The sequence below is a fragment of the Excalfactoria chinensis genome, chromosome 1 (genome assembly GCF_039878825.1).
Source record: "Excalfactoria chinensis isolate bCotChi1 chromosome 1, bCotChi1.hap2, whole genome shotgun sequence".
Classification (NCBI taxonomy): domain Eukaryota; kingdom Metazoa; phylum Chordata; class Aves; order Galliformes; family Phasianidae; genus Excalfactoria; species Excalfactoria chinensis.
In genome coordinates, this window is record NC_092825.1 from 86,576,969 (window position 1) to 86,592,771 (window position 15,803).

The window sequence follows — 15,803 nt, forward strand, 5'->3', positions numbered from 1 at the left end:
GTGTGAATTGAACACATGATTGTAGAAGAATATCTACATGCCTGCCTAATTTAAATAGTAAGACCAATTTTATCATCAGAAACTCAAAAATGGTAGTCCTTATATAAGGCTATGGTATACTGTCTGGGGGAACATGAGGAAAGTACCAGGGAAGAAGAGGATATTCTAAATACAGTACTGTATAGAATGTTTATCTTGTATGGCCTATAGTGTAATGTAGTCAGGACTAATGTGTCAATGCATTAGACTATGCTTATGTACCTTCCATTCTTTTGTCCTACTACTAGTCTCTTCATTTCCAGCTGTCACTTGAAGAATGGAAGTCACAATAAAGCTATTGCAGACTGCACTGATGTAAGACAAAATTTTCTACCAGATAGACTGTCAAAGGGAAATATATCTCTGCATTTTTCTGAATCACTGTATTCTCTTGATAATAAGCTAAGAAATGTGTTTGGCTCAGGGTATAAATTTTATCACAGCAGGTTTTGCCATCATATTGTTCCATGATCTTTTGTGTTAAGATCCTTACACTATGAATTTTTGTGGGAGAAATCTAGATTAGATATCAAAATAGTAGAGATAATTTGATGTCTCTGTTCAATGGGGAGTGCTGGATCTAGGTCCATGTCTAATAGCCAAGAGCACAGCTTTCCCTTGAAGTGACAAGATGAAAAATGAAAGATGAAAGACGTAGTCATGGTAATTGTTAGGTCCATATTGTTACTGTTTAAAATAGATACAGTTACCTCTCTCATTGTCTTTGATAAATTCAAACTTATTTGAGTGTATCAAACTAATAATATAACCCTGCTGCTTTTGATTTGATACATTATTGTCAGTGTTATTATCTTATCCCAGAGTTTTCCTAGGACTGAAGAGTTCTTCACCATCTCAGTTTGCTTTTCTTTGATTCTTTGGGTAAGCACACATCCTTAAATGTATGAAGAGAATACTGTAGGACTTGCAAGACACTTGAAAGATATCTGCTTGGAAATTCAATACAGAATACAGGTTATTGAAGCCATAATGATTACAACTAAATAATTTAGTAAGGCTCTAACTTTTTAAGGTGGAGTTTTCAAATGTAGTGAATGTTGTAAGGAGTATTTAGGTATCACAGGACGGATATGTATCTTAGTACTTCTGCATGCTGTAGAAGTATGCATATACTTATACCTTGTAAGTCTTCTTAAAGTGAATAGGTATAAGGTGGCAACTAGATTATTCTTTTTTAAATTGAGATGCTTAAGTGACTTTAAAAATTTGATGTAAATACCTTTGTCATGACTGAAAACAGACCAGATTTATCTTTTCTTTCTCATGTGGCAAAGGCTGACAATCTTTATGGACATTCTGGGATCGGTCTTTGTGCTTTCAACCATGTTATGCTGCTATGTTCTTGCCATCAGCTGTCTGAGTTAAAGCCTTTATGGAAGAAACAAAAGGGCACATTTTGTAAATATTCCCTAATTCACCCAATACACAAAGTTCTGTAGGTCATTTTGTATGCTTGAGCTTGGATTGACTGAATTAATGTTTGTTTGAGCCTTTAGAACTCTTCCAGAAAAGCTGTACTCCTTCTCTGGTTCACGTATCTTTAAAAATTACATTCATTTGTGAGTATATGAATAAGGAATGGAATAATACAGTTTTTCTTTTTATGTGTTGCTTGGACCTATCAATTGACTTTGTCCAAATTGTGATGAGACAAGACATGCAAGAGAAACATAAGTGATCAGTTATGCAGGACAGGCTAATAAATAAGGACAAGGTAAGGTCCTTACATTTACCTGAACTAGACTAAGAAAGAGCCTCGTGATCAATATCTCATCATGCTAAAATAGAGACACCATCATATCTGGAGAACTGGTAGCTATGATAGAGGATCTCAGGTCTCAGGCACATTCTGTCATGTAAACCTCTGGCTCAATTTGTATTGTAGTCTTTACAATGGCTTAAAGACTCGTGTCTGTATTTCTAATGGAAGGCAACAAGAGTGAAAGATCTTTAATAGCAGTTTCATATGAAGAAGAAGAAATAAATTATAGGTAGATAATCTCATAAAAAACACCTGACATTAAATTTAACATAAACCTGAGGAAAATAAATTGGTTATTTACAGTATGATCATGTTTCTAATGCAAGGATTGCTATAAACAGCTATTAAGTGGTACTTAAACTGATGCAGGAGGGAGTCAGAATGGAAGATGAAATTCTGGAGAAATACCAGCTTGTAGCAAACAGAAGGTAGATCTGTTTATGTATCTTAAACCAGACACATGCAAACACAACAATCTAAGCACTTGTTTGGAATATCTGTCTATCTCCAGTTGAGACATGCTTCCCAAGCAGCAATTAATTCTACAGCGTATAGAGCTAAAAGCTGCTGAAAGTGACAATTTTCAGTAATTAGCAGAAAATCTTTGAGATTTGGAAGTGGAACAGTCATGTTATGCAGTGAAAATCTGTTCAGACTCATTTGATTTATATGCTGCTGAGATCTGCCATGTGTTGTCTGTGTTGTGCTCTGGAGAGCAAGCAAGAACTTTAATGATAGAGGTTTGCAGTGAACAACACATCCGTGTTTTACTTCCTCATGTTGCTCAGCTTTGCAGCTCTAGCCAAAGCAGATACATTGTTTTTTGCATCCGCGATTCTTCTAGCACCATTAATAACATCTACACAAATAATACCATCATTTTAATAAAATGTTAATCTGTAAGTTTCTTATTCAGAATCTATTCACTCAGCCCATCACTGTGTTCTTTGTATATTCCTGACCCCCAAATTCCTTTCCTTACTTTGCAGTGAATCTCGCTGTATCCATTTCAGAATCATTATCTTTCTGATTCTTAATACATACGCGATTCAGGTTCCAGATGAATAAATAATTTAGATGCAAACTGCCTGGGATCCATTCCAGATTCTCAATGTTTTGGTAGGAAATACAGTTTGCATGAAATACTGCTTCTTAAACTTTACAGTTCTTCACAGATAGATACAGCCTTGTCACTGTTTATAAATCACTAATGGGAGATAAGATTGTTGAGGAGGGACTTAAATGAAAGAGAGATGCCATGTGGAAAACAACCCATATTTCTTAAACACCATAATTAGTTGCTGTGAGTTTGCAGAATATTCAGTTTTAGTATGTTCTCTTAATATAAGCACAAAACACTAATGGCAATCCTGCAAACACATTTTAAAATGGAAATATATTCTGACATTCCCAAATTGATTCATGACTACATCAGTTGGTAGATAACTGTCATTTTTCTACTAAACTTTAACAAGGTAATTTAAGTAAGTTAAGCTGATAACGAAGTAGGAGTCTGAAACAAACTGCCGTACAGTTGCTAGAATTCACATAATTGACTTTCCTTCTTCCTGAAACAACAGAAGCTTATTATTCTTCCTAGAATAACTTACCCACTTTGGAAAAGAGTCTCCACTTTTTCCTTTTTCTACTTTATTCTCAATTGTAGGTGGGTACATTCTTCAACATCCAGACATTGTTTGTTGCAGTTTTAGATATCGTTTACAGTTCACTTTCAACTTGCAGTGAATGTCTTTAGAAACAAGGAAAAATATGATCTTTTTGCTTATTTAAATGCTGACTGCCCAATGTTCATCCTGCCAGGATCGCTGTTGCCAAAACTAGCACAAAATAGATTAGATTAGAGGTTCTACTTAATGACATTCATCCTTCTACACCAAGCGAGCACTGAGACTGAGTTATCCTCTGAATGCATGATATCCACAGAGAGATCATCAACAAGCACAAATTATCTTTGGTCACTAACATTTTCCAAAAAGGCAACCAGAACTGCCTGTGTATATGCCAAAGTCCATCAGATATAGAGAGAAGCAGCCTATAGCCTGGCTTCTGATACAGTTTATCTGGCGTGTGCTGAGATAACTTCTTTCAGCCTTGGAAGGCTTTTCTGACATTTTTTAATGTAGTATATAGATTTGTAAATGTTGTACTTATAATAGTATATAGTACACTTCTAGACCAAGAGTTCCCTAACAACAGTGAACATCTTGGCATCACTGGTTTAAATAAGTCAGTGTTTGTGATGTAAAGAAAAAAATCAAAGTGTGGTACTTAATTAATATTAGTGAAATATGAATTGCTTAATTGTGTGATTATGAATAGTGAATGGATTTGTAAATTGACATGATCGTCATCATGTTCATTTTATAATCTATGTTTATGTAACAGAAAATTTATACTTTTTTTTTTGTCAGTTGATTCTTTGGAAATTCAGTCCCAAGTGTTATTTCATAGCTGAAAGCAGCATGTCCCCAATTGCTTTCTAAAAGTGGAGAGTGTTTTTCTCCTACTCCTTGTTCACACTTACAACCTAGAAAAGCAAAAAAAAAGTAGATAATCAGAATTTTAATTGCAGAATGTTCAGAAAGTTGAATCAGTGTATCTATCCTCACATATTATGCATGAGAAGCTATTTTATTCATTGCATTAAAACTCACTGCGTGAAGCTAAAAATTATAACCTCTGTAGGTTTCCTTCAGCCCACTGAAGAAGACAGGAAATGAAGAAGGGCTTCATAGGTTTCATAAAATACATGCCAGGTACATCAGTGTTGTTTACCTGGGTAGTTAAACCTTAAGTCTGTTTTTTTGATGGAAATTTCCATTCTTATTTAAAATACTACGTGTGACTACTAAACAAGGGTTTAAAAAATCTTACACTGCTTCTTCATGGTTTAGAAGCAAGTTGCTGCTGAATACTAAAATTTCAGGTTCCCTTCAGACTCATACCACTATCCTGAAATAATCAAACACTGTGGAAACAATTCTAGGTTTTCCAATCTTCATTTTTTTTAAATTATTAATATCATAAGTATGTTTACTTTGTATTTCCCTGCACTTTTGCTGAAATTACTAAAGTTCTCACAAATAAGCCATAACTGGCCAATCTGTTTGAGTATACAGGTGTTTGTCACAGCTAGGCACAATTCCTACTACATTTTCTCCTATTTTTTCTAATGAGTGTTCCTGATTCAAAGCTTTTTAAAAGAGCTCTTTACAAATTTCTAGGAAGTTTTGCCATTATTTGTTTGTAAGTGAGACTGGGTTGGCAGCAAAGGTGCAATCTTCTGCTCCCTGATTTTTTGTCTTCTTTAATGTGTTATTTTCTGTTGCTCTTAAGGCACATTTGTGCCTCGGCCATTTTGCTTACAGCATTTTGCCACAAGGGGATAATACATCCTGTTGCTCTGATTATATAGTAGCTCTCTTTAAGAGCAATTTGTCATTGTAGGCTTGTTTAAAACTTTGGAAGTCTGCTGCCCTTCTGAGTATAGTCACCTAATTGTAGGCAACATACAGTGTCAGTCCCATTCGGAATAATGGCAGCTGACTGAAAAAGAGCAGTTCTGTATGGGATGTTGTCCAGTACCATGTTACTCTTCAGCTGTTTTTGAGAGAAGAGCTTTCTTGTGGAGAAGCTGTTTTATGGAATATAATGGGGCTGGAGGCAGCGAGTAGCTTTTGTTTTAAAATAAAATTTTCAAGTGCATTGTATCTATCTTAGTGAATATTCAGTCTCACTAAGATACAGTGAAAACATGAAATTTTGAGAAGCTCTTGGTCCATCTTTAAGATGATCCAAGAGAATTAAATTATGTCACTTGTTAAATTTCTTAGAGAGATTTTCATAAATCATATTTTCATTTAAGCTAACCAACTGGCTCACTAATTCTCAGAATAAGCTTCTAGTTTCCATAAGTAATTCTTGTAAATGATACGATTTCAATTGCAGTTTTTCCCTTGGAAATGTTTCAGGGGATACATATTTATAACTTCATTATTCAAAGTCTGCCTGGTAAATGAAGTTTTACATTGGCTGTGTATCCAGGATTTTTAAGTCTTGTAGTACTTTCTACTTCGCGTTAATATTCCAAGTTCTGTATTTTACTACAGCGAGGATAAAAACTCAGGCTGCCTTAGAAGTTTCCCAGATGTAGGTTGTTAAAGATCTACAAAGAGTTCTTGGAAGTGCATTCGGGAATAACAGAATTATTTGTGCAGGCTCTGATTTGATATAATTCACTTCTAGTAGAATCTGAGGAAATAAAATTAGGCCATCCTCTGAAAATTTATTGCTGAATATAAGAGTGCGAATTTCCCTCTGCACAGCAGCATACATTTTATACAGGGTTTGTTTGTACTAGCTTAGGTACCTGAGATCAGAATTTAGCCTTGGAATGTCTTCACTGTGTTATTTGCAAGGTAATGGAAATCTCCCCATAATTTTGTGGAACCAGATTACCCCCAGAGCTCCCTTCCAACCTCAGCCATTCCGCAGTTCTCCCGTTCTGTGATTTCAGTATGGGTAAGCGCACTCATTTCTGTTAACTGTTGTGGTTTCACAGTATTTTACCATAGTATAGTTTTGTGATCTTAAATTTCAGGTTTGCCCGAGACATGGTAGTTATGTAGGTAAAAATTAGGGCACATCACCATGTACTATGCCCCTTTTTCTTCAATCTGTTAAAAAGCTCTATAATACTTAATTACCGCTGTATTCTAAATCTCCAGATAAGTGCATTCAAAAATACTTCAGCTAATTTTTGTAGATCCGCACTTTCTGTATGACTGAAAATAGGATTAACAAATTCATCAGGGATAAATTTTAGCCCTGCTTATGATCTTTTTTTTTTCTTTTTTTTTTCCCCCCATTCAAAGTCAGCATTTTGAGTGTGCTAGAAAATCTGACATCATCATTTCAAAATTTTATTAAACCTTCCATATGTCCTGCATTGAAAAGAAAAATTATTATGTAACATGCATTTCCTGGTGGATAAAGGATAAATCTGTAAGATCACATGGGAGAACAGACTGTAGGTTTTCAGTACTTTCCATAATATACGTATCGCAAATCGTTTTGGAAAGATGCTCAAACCTAGCTTCCATTATGAAACACTAAAAAGAATAAAAAGTAGGTTTTAGCTGAGAATGGAAGGTGTTCATACCTTGGCTTAGACACTGAGTGATTACAATGGATAATTCCCCTGTTCAAAAGCAAGAAAACTCTTTCTACTTTCCATTCTCCAGTATGTCATGACTAAATGTTACACTCTCATCTTAATAAAAGTGCAGATATGAGTGAAAACATCCTGAAGTCATTCTGTTGCTTCCTGTCAAGCTGAACACAAAAGCTCATTATAGCCCTTCAGCTCACTTCCTCAAGCATTCATATGCAGAGTTCTTAACAATTTATCTTAGCTATATTTTACAATCCCTGTATGAAAAGCATAAAGGCAATTTACTATAGAGAAGCAAACATCATTTTTTACATTAAATGCACTAACTGTATATTTTTCCTTTTTTAAAATTGTAAACAAAATCCGTGAGAGAAGAATAACAAGCTAAAATCTCCTTTTTATGTTACTAGTAAACAGAAATAACTGACAGTAATTGTGATCTCTCTAAAAAATATCCTTCCATTTGAAGTCTTTATGATCTTTGATGACTTTACGATCCTAATTCCCTGGAAGTTTGCATCCATTTTATTACATTACGTTGCCAAAGTGCTCCTTTTGAATTAGTCGAAGAATCATAGAATCACCAAGGTTGGAAAAGACCTCCAAGATCATCCAGTCCAACCGTCCACATACTATCAATATTTGCCCACTAAACCAGGTTCCTTAGTACCACATCTAAACATTTATTGAATGCTTGCAGGGATGGAGCTTGCACCACCTCCCTGGGCAGCCTGTGCCAGGAAAGGGGAGAAAAGAGACCTATTTTGTTTGCATATGTATTTGATAAATACCATAATGAGAAGAATCAAGTACTTCAAAAATAGGGGGAAAATAGGCTTATTGTTATTAAACAAATTCATGATCTAGTTTGATGACCAGTTGGGGTTTCTGTGTTGTTTCCTTTCCTTGAATGATATGTTACAGCATTTAACACCATTCTTGCATCTTCGTGAGGTTTTCTAATAAGCTACTTCAGTCAAGTTGTTAGACACAATGCCAAGACTTTAGAAATGTTCTCCTTTTTAAAAACAAACCTCCACAAACTGCACTAAGTTTACACAGATGCAGTCGCTACAGGAAAATATAACAAATCAACCCAAAGGCTGCCAGGACATTGACCAAAATGCTCTGGTACTGGGTTAAAGAAGCAGAAGTTGAGGAGGAGGAAAGCTGGGCTGTAGGCCATTCATAAGTACTGGTGCTGCACTGGTTCTGTAGTGCATGTGGGAGCAAAACTAATGGGTATATTTGTGCTCAGGTCAGTAGGTGTGAGTGGGTGTGCGCTGTCATTATCAAAATAAAACTGTGTTTAGTTTCTGTGAAAAATAATGTAGGGTTTTGCAGCAAAACCATGTTGTTGCTAGCCCTAGGCAATGGGATGCAACTTTGCTGAAGGGAGAAGTGACTGTTCCTCCTGGCAGGCCATATTATTGCTATGCAAGTGTTAATAGTGTGAATTAATGTTATGTGCTCTGGAGCTGAACTAAGCATGTGTATTTCCTTACTCATCCATCTTTTCTTAGTCTTCTGTTCTATGTGGATAATACGCTGCTAAAACCATGCCAGTGTCGGATGCTGTACAAGTGACTTCCCTATCAAATTCTATCATTTGTGGGCTGATATTCCCCCTGGAACAACAGACGAAGGCAGAAGGCAGGCTAATTGATTCAGTGCTCCCCCATTGCTTCTCAGCACAAGCACTTAGCTGTAATAATTGTGAAAGAGAAGAATTGACTCTGAGCTATAAAGTGGTGACACAGAACTCAGTAAATGGTGTGTTCTCCACGAACTGCCAGCTATTCAGAGTACTGACAGATATTTTTACTCTTTCAGTGCATTTTTCCAACTAATATCTGTAACTAATGTAGTTTCACATGTTTCAGTGGCGTAATGTTCACAGTGGATAACTGTGGAGTGGGAGAAGGGGTTTGTTTTGTTTTATCTGTCCCCATAATAAAATCATGTCCTCAAGCTTCTACAGAACAGCGGTATTTCAATGCACTCAGGAATTGTGGCTTAATATGTATAAATATTTCTTTTCCCTGTTTAGGACCAGATACTAAGAGCTCTTTCCATTAGCATAATTCCACTCACTGCAAAAATGCTGATAATTTTCATACTAAACAACAGAACAGTTATACAAACCTTGTCTCTGCATGATGTATGCTGGCAGAATTGTATTTCTCAAGCTAAAGTAATATCCTACTATCTTGAAAGTATCCAATATGTTGCTTTAAAGGGACTTTTCTTTAATTAAGCATCAAGATTTCTGTATCTATATGCCTATATCTATAACTATATTTCTGTATCAAGCATATATCTCTAAAAAATGAATATCACTTTTGCCATTTGTGTAAAGCAGCAGGATGCAGCACATTTTTTGTTCATTTTTTGTTCAGCTAAGCACAATTCCAATTTGGAAAAAGAGGAAGTACTATGATCTCATTACCCAGTAAGAAAAATTACATATTCAGATAGAAAGAAAAACATTTCTTCTCAGTGATTTCCACACAGAAATTATATATTTCTATAGAGCTGATGTTTTCTGCTTAATGTCATATTCCCACCTGCCTTCTTCCTCTGTTGCATTAGCAGAGAGCTTTCTCCCTTTCTATCTTGAACACTGTAAGGGAAATTGTTGATCACAGCCTGAACCTCTGATTAACCATCTGAGGCAAGGGACAAGTCAGCTGTGGGAGCACAGGTGAAGGTAATTCAGCTGTGATCCTGGAAGGGGTGAAGCTTGACTCCACCTCTCCTAGATCCCGTTTCAGGGCTGATTGCCACTAAGGTAGTGTCTCTCTGGAGATTGCTCCTGTGTGGAGTTTTTTGTGGTGCGTCTTAACAGTGGTGAGCATCCATCTGAAAGCCTCGGTGTTGGTAAGTCTTTTCTTAGATATTCTCTGGCTATTCATTTACTCTGTAATTGTAACTGTATGCTTGTATTATTCGAACTATACAAACACAATTGTCTGTTGCAGTTATTCTTTTCAAAATTATCTGTTTATGTAAACAAATAAAAAAAAATGTGAAATACTTCTGTCTATTGCAAATGCCCAAAGTTCTTAGTAGACCTCTGTTTTCTGATGGTGATTGATGGGAACTATGAAAACTTTCTTTCCTCGCTGCCTGCAACAATGTACAACTTCCAGGTCTATAGCCATGTAATAATCTCAAATCCTTATCACATTGTGTGGGTGGTGTTCTTACCAACCACTCAACATATGTTTATTCTGGGACATATGTTGTGTTTTTATCTTGGATCATGTATGCCTTAGAATGAACCAACTTTCAGTATGCCGTTTGGATTTTTATGTTGCTGTATACTGGTCAAGGCTGGTTGTTATTGACTTGGTCCTTTTCAGAACTTATTTGTGGACCTCTGGAAGAGACAAGGCCTTGTTATTGTAAATATGTGTTCTTGCTTAATAGGAGACATTTTTGATGTGACAGCAGCGTATGTGTCTGGGATTCAGTTGTCTAAAATGCCATGGAATGCTTCCTCTAATGTACCCAACTGCTGCTTTGTCTCTTGCTGTCACTTTCAAAGAGTGCAGATCTCCTGCAGGTCTTGTTGTGTCTACCACTTCTACTACTCAAATATGACTGTCTGAGATTTTCTGCAACGTGTCAAATGACATAAAGCATCTATGCTTAAGCAACTGAACTGTACCTTTTTTAGGAAGTGAAAACATTATTGGCATATATTCCTTTTAATTGTTTGACACTTGAATACCTCAGTAATTTTAGCCCTTCTGCTCTCTTAGTATTCACAGATTGATTTGTTCCAAAATTTGCTTGTTCCTTATTCCCAAATATGCACAATAAATGAAATATACTCTTTTTTTGTCTTTGTTACTTTCTATAGCAAAGTAACTTATGTCAACACTGGTATGAAACTTGAGTTATTTGCCAGGTAGCTCAACTTAAATGAAGGAGAATGTCAGTGGTGAACCTCAACCTGTTTGGCTTTTCTGAAGGTCTATATGTGTATATATATATATATATATATATATATATGTGTGTGTGTGTGTGTGTATGGCACATGATTCACCCGTGAGGGTACTTTATTGTTGGTATAATTCACATTTCAAAAAAAAAAAAAGTAAAGTTTTATTTGGGCATATGATCACTTCTGAAAACATTTTAAGAATAAAGCCATGGAGTTTGCAAATAGTTTGACAAGACTGCCAAAGATAGGCTTTTCTGCGATAGCCTGAGGGAATGCTTTTGTTATATATCTTTGCTCATCAGATATGCAAATGCTGTGCTTGGAACACTAATTAAAGATTTTTTTTTCCAGACTATGGTAGGTCTAACACATTTAAATGGCAAGTGTAGAATATATTGAGAAGATAAAATAGGTCTCTTGCTAGAAAGTCAGAATTCAAAGCTCACTTAGACTTGGAGCTCAGAAAATGCATATGTACATTTTAAACCTAAATAATCCTTACTTGTTTGTATTTAGAAAGCAAACAAACATACAGTTGCTGGAACTTTAAGAGGGATGTTTTCTATCTCTGCAGAATCAGCTGTGAAATACTGTAAGGGGATGAAAACAAACTTATCACTGCCTTAATTATTGAATGGATGCTTGCTTGATGTGCTTGCGAAAACAAACAAATTATTCTGATTGTCAGCTTAAATTTATTTCAGGTTTGGAAAATCTTGGCTCTGTATTTTTATGTAAGATGCAGGGAGCTCTCCTTTCAGATTCAGCTTCAATGCTGGCAATCACTGAGCACTGACATGAGCCAGATGTAGTGATGTCTCTCAATCTCTGTGCTTATGCTGGAAGCTGGAAAAATTGATTGAATGATAGAGCTCTTATTTATCAGTGCTATCTTAGATATATCACGAGTATTTAATTTAAAATGGATGAAATAATCTGAGATGAATCGATGCACTTAAACAACGAAAGCATGGGCTTCTTCAACTGGAAGGGTGAAATGTGCAAAGCTTCTGATAGTAGCAAAGCATTCTGTTTTTTGCTGGCATCTGTATATTGACAGGTGTTTGGAGATCTGATAGAAGCTCTGGCTTAGCTCTGTTATCTGTTCTAGCATTAATTCTGGTTCCCCTACTGCCGTGGTCTGACATGAGTGCTTTCAGGTGGCTTATCTTGGAAGTACTGCCATAAAACTCAGCTCTACTGGTACAGCTTCATCTCTATTAGTCTTTCTTTGATTTGCATACAAAACTGTAAACTGCCATTACATTAAGGCCATTTGGAATACATTATGAATATCCAAGAGGTGGTTGTTTTTTTTTAATTATTTAAAGTCTTTTTTCTTTTTTTTTTTTTTCCATTTCTCCTAGAAATGCTGGGATGCTTCATTTGCAAAGTATGCATAAAACAACTTCCTTCTGGTTACAGCTGTGTATTGTATGGCTTGGATAAAAAGCAATCAGAAACATTTAATTGAATTTTGTAAGATCTGTTCCAGTGAAACCACTGTTAATTTTGCAGAGAGTCAAAGAACAAGTCACTTGATTAATGATCATTTTTATCTCTTTGAAAGGATCCTTTCCGACCATTGGGGTGAAGTCTCTTTCGAGATTCCTGAGGGCGGGATTTTTAAATAGCATCCTGACCTCACATCCAGTCTCAGGGGGTGGATCTTTACCCCCCAGCATTTCCTCTGGTAGGTATTCCAGCCTTTTTCCCCACATTGGTTTTTCTCTTCACCTTCTGAACCATCTCTCCACAGCTCTCAGGGAAACAAAATTTGATACTGTTTCCATAGGAAGATCAGATGTCTCTTCCAATTAAAAAGTCAAACTGGAAGGAAATGGGAAAGAGAAGTTACTCTTCAAGGACTGGCTATTTCCTTGAGTCAGTGTATAGGAGAAAGCATGAGGGCAAGTAGTTAACATAAATACTGCAGGAGAAAGCCTGGTACCCCTTAATCAAGTGCTTCATGAAGTATACCTGTGTACACCAGGGAAACAACACTTTAAAAATGCCTCTGTAAAATCCCATCTTCATGTGAATCTATGAGTTTTCTCTAAAAACTTGCATTTCCTTGCTAAATCACGGAAGTAAAACAAAAATGGGAAAGGCAAGATTTAATTAAGCATTGTAGTGGTGTTTGAATCTGTTGTATGCTTCCACAGTTGTGACTTCTATCACATGGAAATTGCCTTAATTTTTTAAAAATAACTTTTGTAATTATTTGAACTATTTTAATTCTCATTCTCAATCAATGAGAAAATCCCATGGTTCCTGTTGTCAGCACAGTACTCTGCACCATCTCGTTAGGTCTCCAGCAGCGCTATGGGCCTGTGGTGGCACAGAGGACTTGGAGGATTGGCTTATGGTTGAATGTAGGCTAAGAATAAGAGCACAGTGTCAGGTAGATAGGCTAAAAGCATTCCCAGGAAGATTTTTTTTGTTGTTGTTCCCCATTCTTCTCTGGAGCCATTAAAAACTATCTGTTGCCAAAGCTAATAATGTGATCATTACAAGCCTCATCAATATAAGTTATTTGGTGTGGGGTTGTATTGTTGTTTGTTTTCAAAGTGCTACTATTTCTTTGCTTTCTTTCTTTGGATAGAAGCTTCTGAGCAACTTTCATGTCTTTTCATTGACTCTTTGGGTTTCTTTTGTCAACATTCTCTAAAATGCTTTTCTGATTTTTTCTCTGAAGGATATTTCATTATTCAATAATTGTTGGGCAATTTTGGGCAGTCAGCATCGCAGTGAGAATCTTATCTGACACCAAACAGCAATGTGGAAGAAGAAATACTCGCAGCACCCTCCCGCCCCTGAATTCTGTTTTGAATATTGTGTTAATGTGTAGCATATCACTGATTCTATTAGATGAAATATGCCTTGGCTGCATTAATAAATTGTCTTCTCGATTAGCTGCCTACAAGTCTTTCTTGACCATTTATGAGATTCACAGAACTGCTGTTTTTCTGAGTGTTTGTAAAACACCATGTTTTGGACTTAAGTTGTTACTTTTAGTATGATTACTTAGTAAAAGCTTTTCATAATCTCTTGCTATTAAGCGTCTTTTACAAAGAATTCAATCTGATGAAATATTCAGTACAGGAAAAAAAAAATAGAAACTTAGCTACATGTTGGGTAATGTATACCCTAGCAAGGTAATGAAAGTAAATGCTGTTTGGTCATGTCACTAACAAAAAAGAGCCCAGAACCAACCCCATAGAGACAGATGCTGCCCAACTTTTGCAAAACAAAGAATATCTGGTAGTTGAAAGCTAATAAGGAGCGCAGAGAAATCCAATGGAAGATGTGTTTCTTTGAGATTGTAGGTGTGGGCAAGAAACTTTACGCTAAAAGTCAGAAACTGCTGTTAATGTATGTATCCTAACACCCTTATCCGTATTACTTCTCTTTAACTCTTTATTTGTTCCTCTCCTGTGGTACAGTTAAGCTTAATCTTAGTTCTGAATTGCCTCTTTTTCTTTCAGCGATGACCAGAAGATGCCATTTTCAGTGCAAACTGACTTTCTAACTTACTGAAATCAGCTTTGCTATACATGTGAACCAAAGTCCAATACATTTGCTGTATTTTTTTTAAAGAACAAAAAAAATCTCCTGTTCAAAGGAGAACTGATCTGAGATCTGAAAGACTCAGAACTGAATCTTTTGCTCTTTATGATTCAGTAAAAAAAAGCTCATTCCTGAATTGTATTCACTTGAGCACAAAGAAAGAAGGAATGTACCCTTTGTCCCTTCTTGTCGTAAAACATTGCACTCAGTACCTGACCTTTTTACTGAATACTGCTTTACCAGGAAACAGATATCCAGGGCAACACTGCCCACAGCAAGAGATTTGGAACTAAATGATTGTTATGGTTCCACCAACCCAAACCATTTTCTGTGTAAGGGAAACTGTTGATCACAGTCTGAACCTCTGATTAACCATCTGAGGCAAGCAACGAGTCAGCTGTGGGAGCACAGGTGAAGGTAATTCAGCTGTGCTCCTGGAAGTGGTGGAGCTTGATTCCACCTCTCCTAGATCCCATTTAAGGGCTGACCACCACTAAGGTAGCATCTCTTTCTGGAGATTGCTCCTGTGTGGAGTTTTTGTGATGAGCCTCAGCATTGGTGAGCATCCATCTTGACTGAAAGCCTTAGCACTGGTGAGTCTTTCCTTAGATACCTTCTGGCTATTTAGTCTGAATTTACAGCTATACATTTGTATTATTCCAACTGTATGGTATGATTCTATGAACTCCATCCATAAGATTTTTAAGGACTAAAACCCATGATGTCATGGTAGTCTCTGGCTCTTTGCCCAGCAATATGTGGGCAGAATCATCTGTCCATTGCAGTCTTGATGCTTCCCCTGTCCCCAGTCTTTTCCCTCTCTCACTAAAAGTGAGAGAATTGCTAGTTTTGTGTTTGTACTAGAGGAAAGCATGCTTGACTGCTGCCTTTGGTAGCACTGTGACCTCACCTCCATTATCTAAGATTGTTGGGCTCAAACTGGATAGTACCTGTCATAAGCCTAACAAAAGTACTTAACATTTAATAACTTTGCTACATTATACCCTAATTGCTTCGCACATAGTGTCTGCTTACGTTTTCAGTGAGTTAAGCATGTGGAAAGCTTAAAATGCCTTCATTATTCTGCTATAAGGTTCATGGGGAACAAAGATAATGAGATGGTTTTATTTACTAAAACCTTTAACTTGGACTAAATGCTAGATTTACTCAAAAATATTCAGGAAAAAAAAAAAGTTTATTACTAAAGGAAAAAAAAAAAAAGGCATTTAAAGTAATTTTTCTACAGGATTCCCTAGATATGTTGT

At 36.3% G+C, this 15,803-nt stretch overlaps 1 protein-coding gene across 5 annotated transcripts in view; it reads left to right on the forward strand.

Annotated features, from left to right (window-relative positions):
- EPHA6 (EPH receptor A6) overlaps positions 1 to 15,803 on the forward strand; it is a 463,816-nt gene that overhangs the window by 369,253 nt on the left and 78,760 nt on the right. For 3 of the 5 annotated variants that reach the window (XM_072332791.1, XM_072332800.1, XM_072332817.1), the window contains one exon: positions 12,539 to 12,661. The exons of the other annotated variants lie outside the window; for them this stretch is intronic. In XM_072332791.1, coding sequence (XP_072188892.1) covers positions 12,539 to 12,661 — 123 coding nt within the window. The remainder of the gene's footprint in view (positions 1 to 12,538; positions 12,662 to 15,803) is intronic. 5 annotated transcript variants of the gene reach the window in all.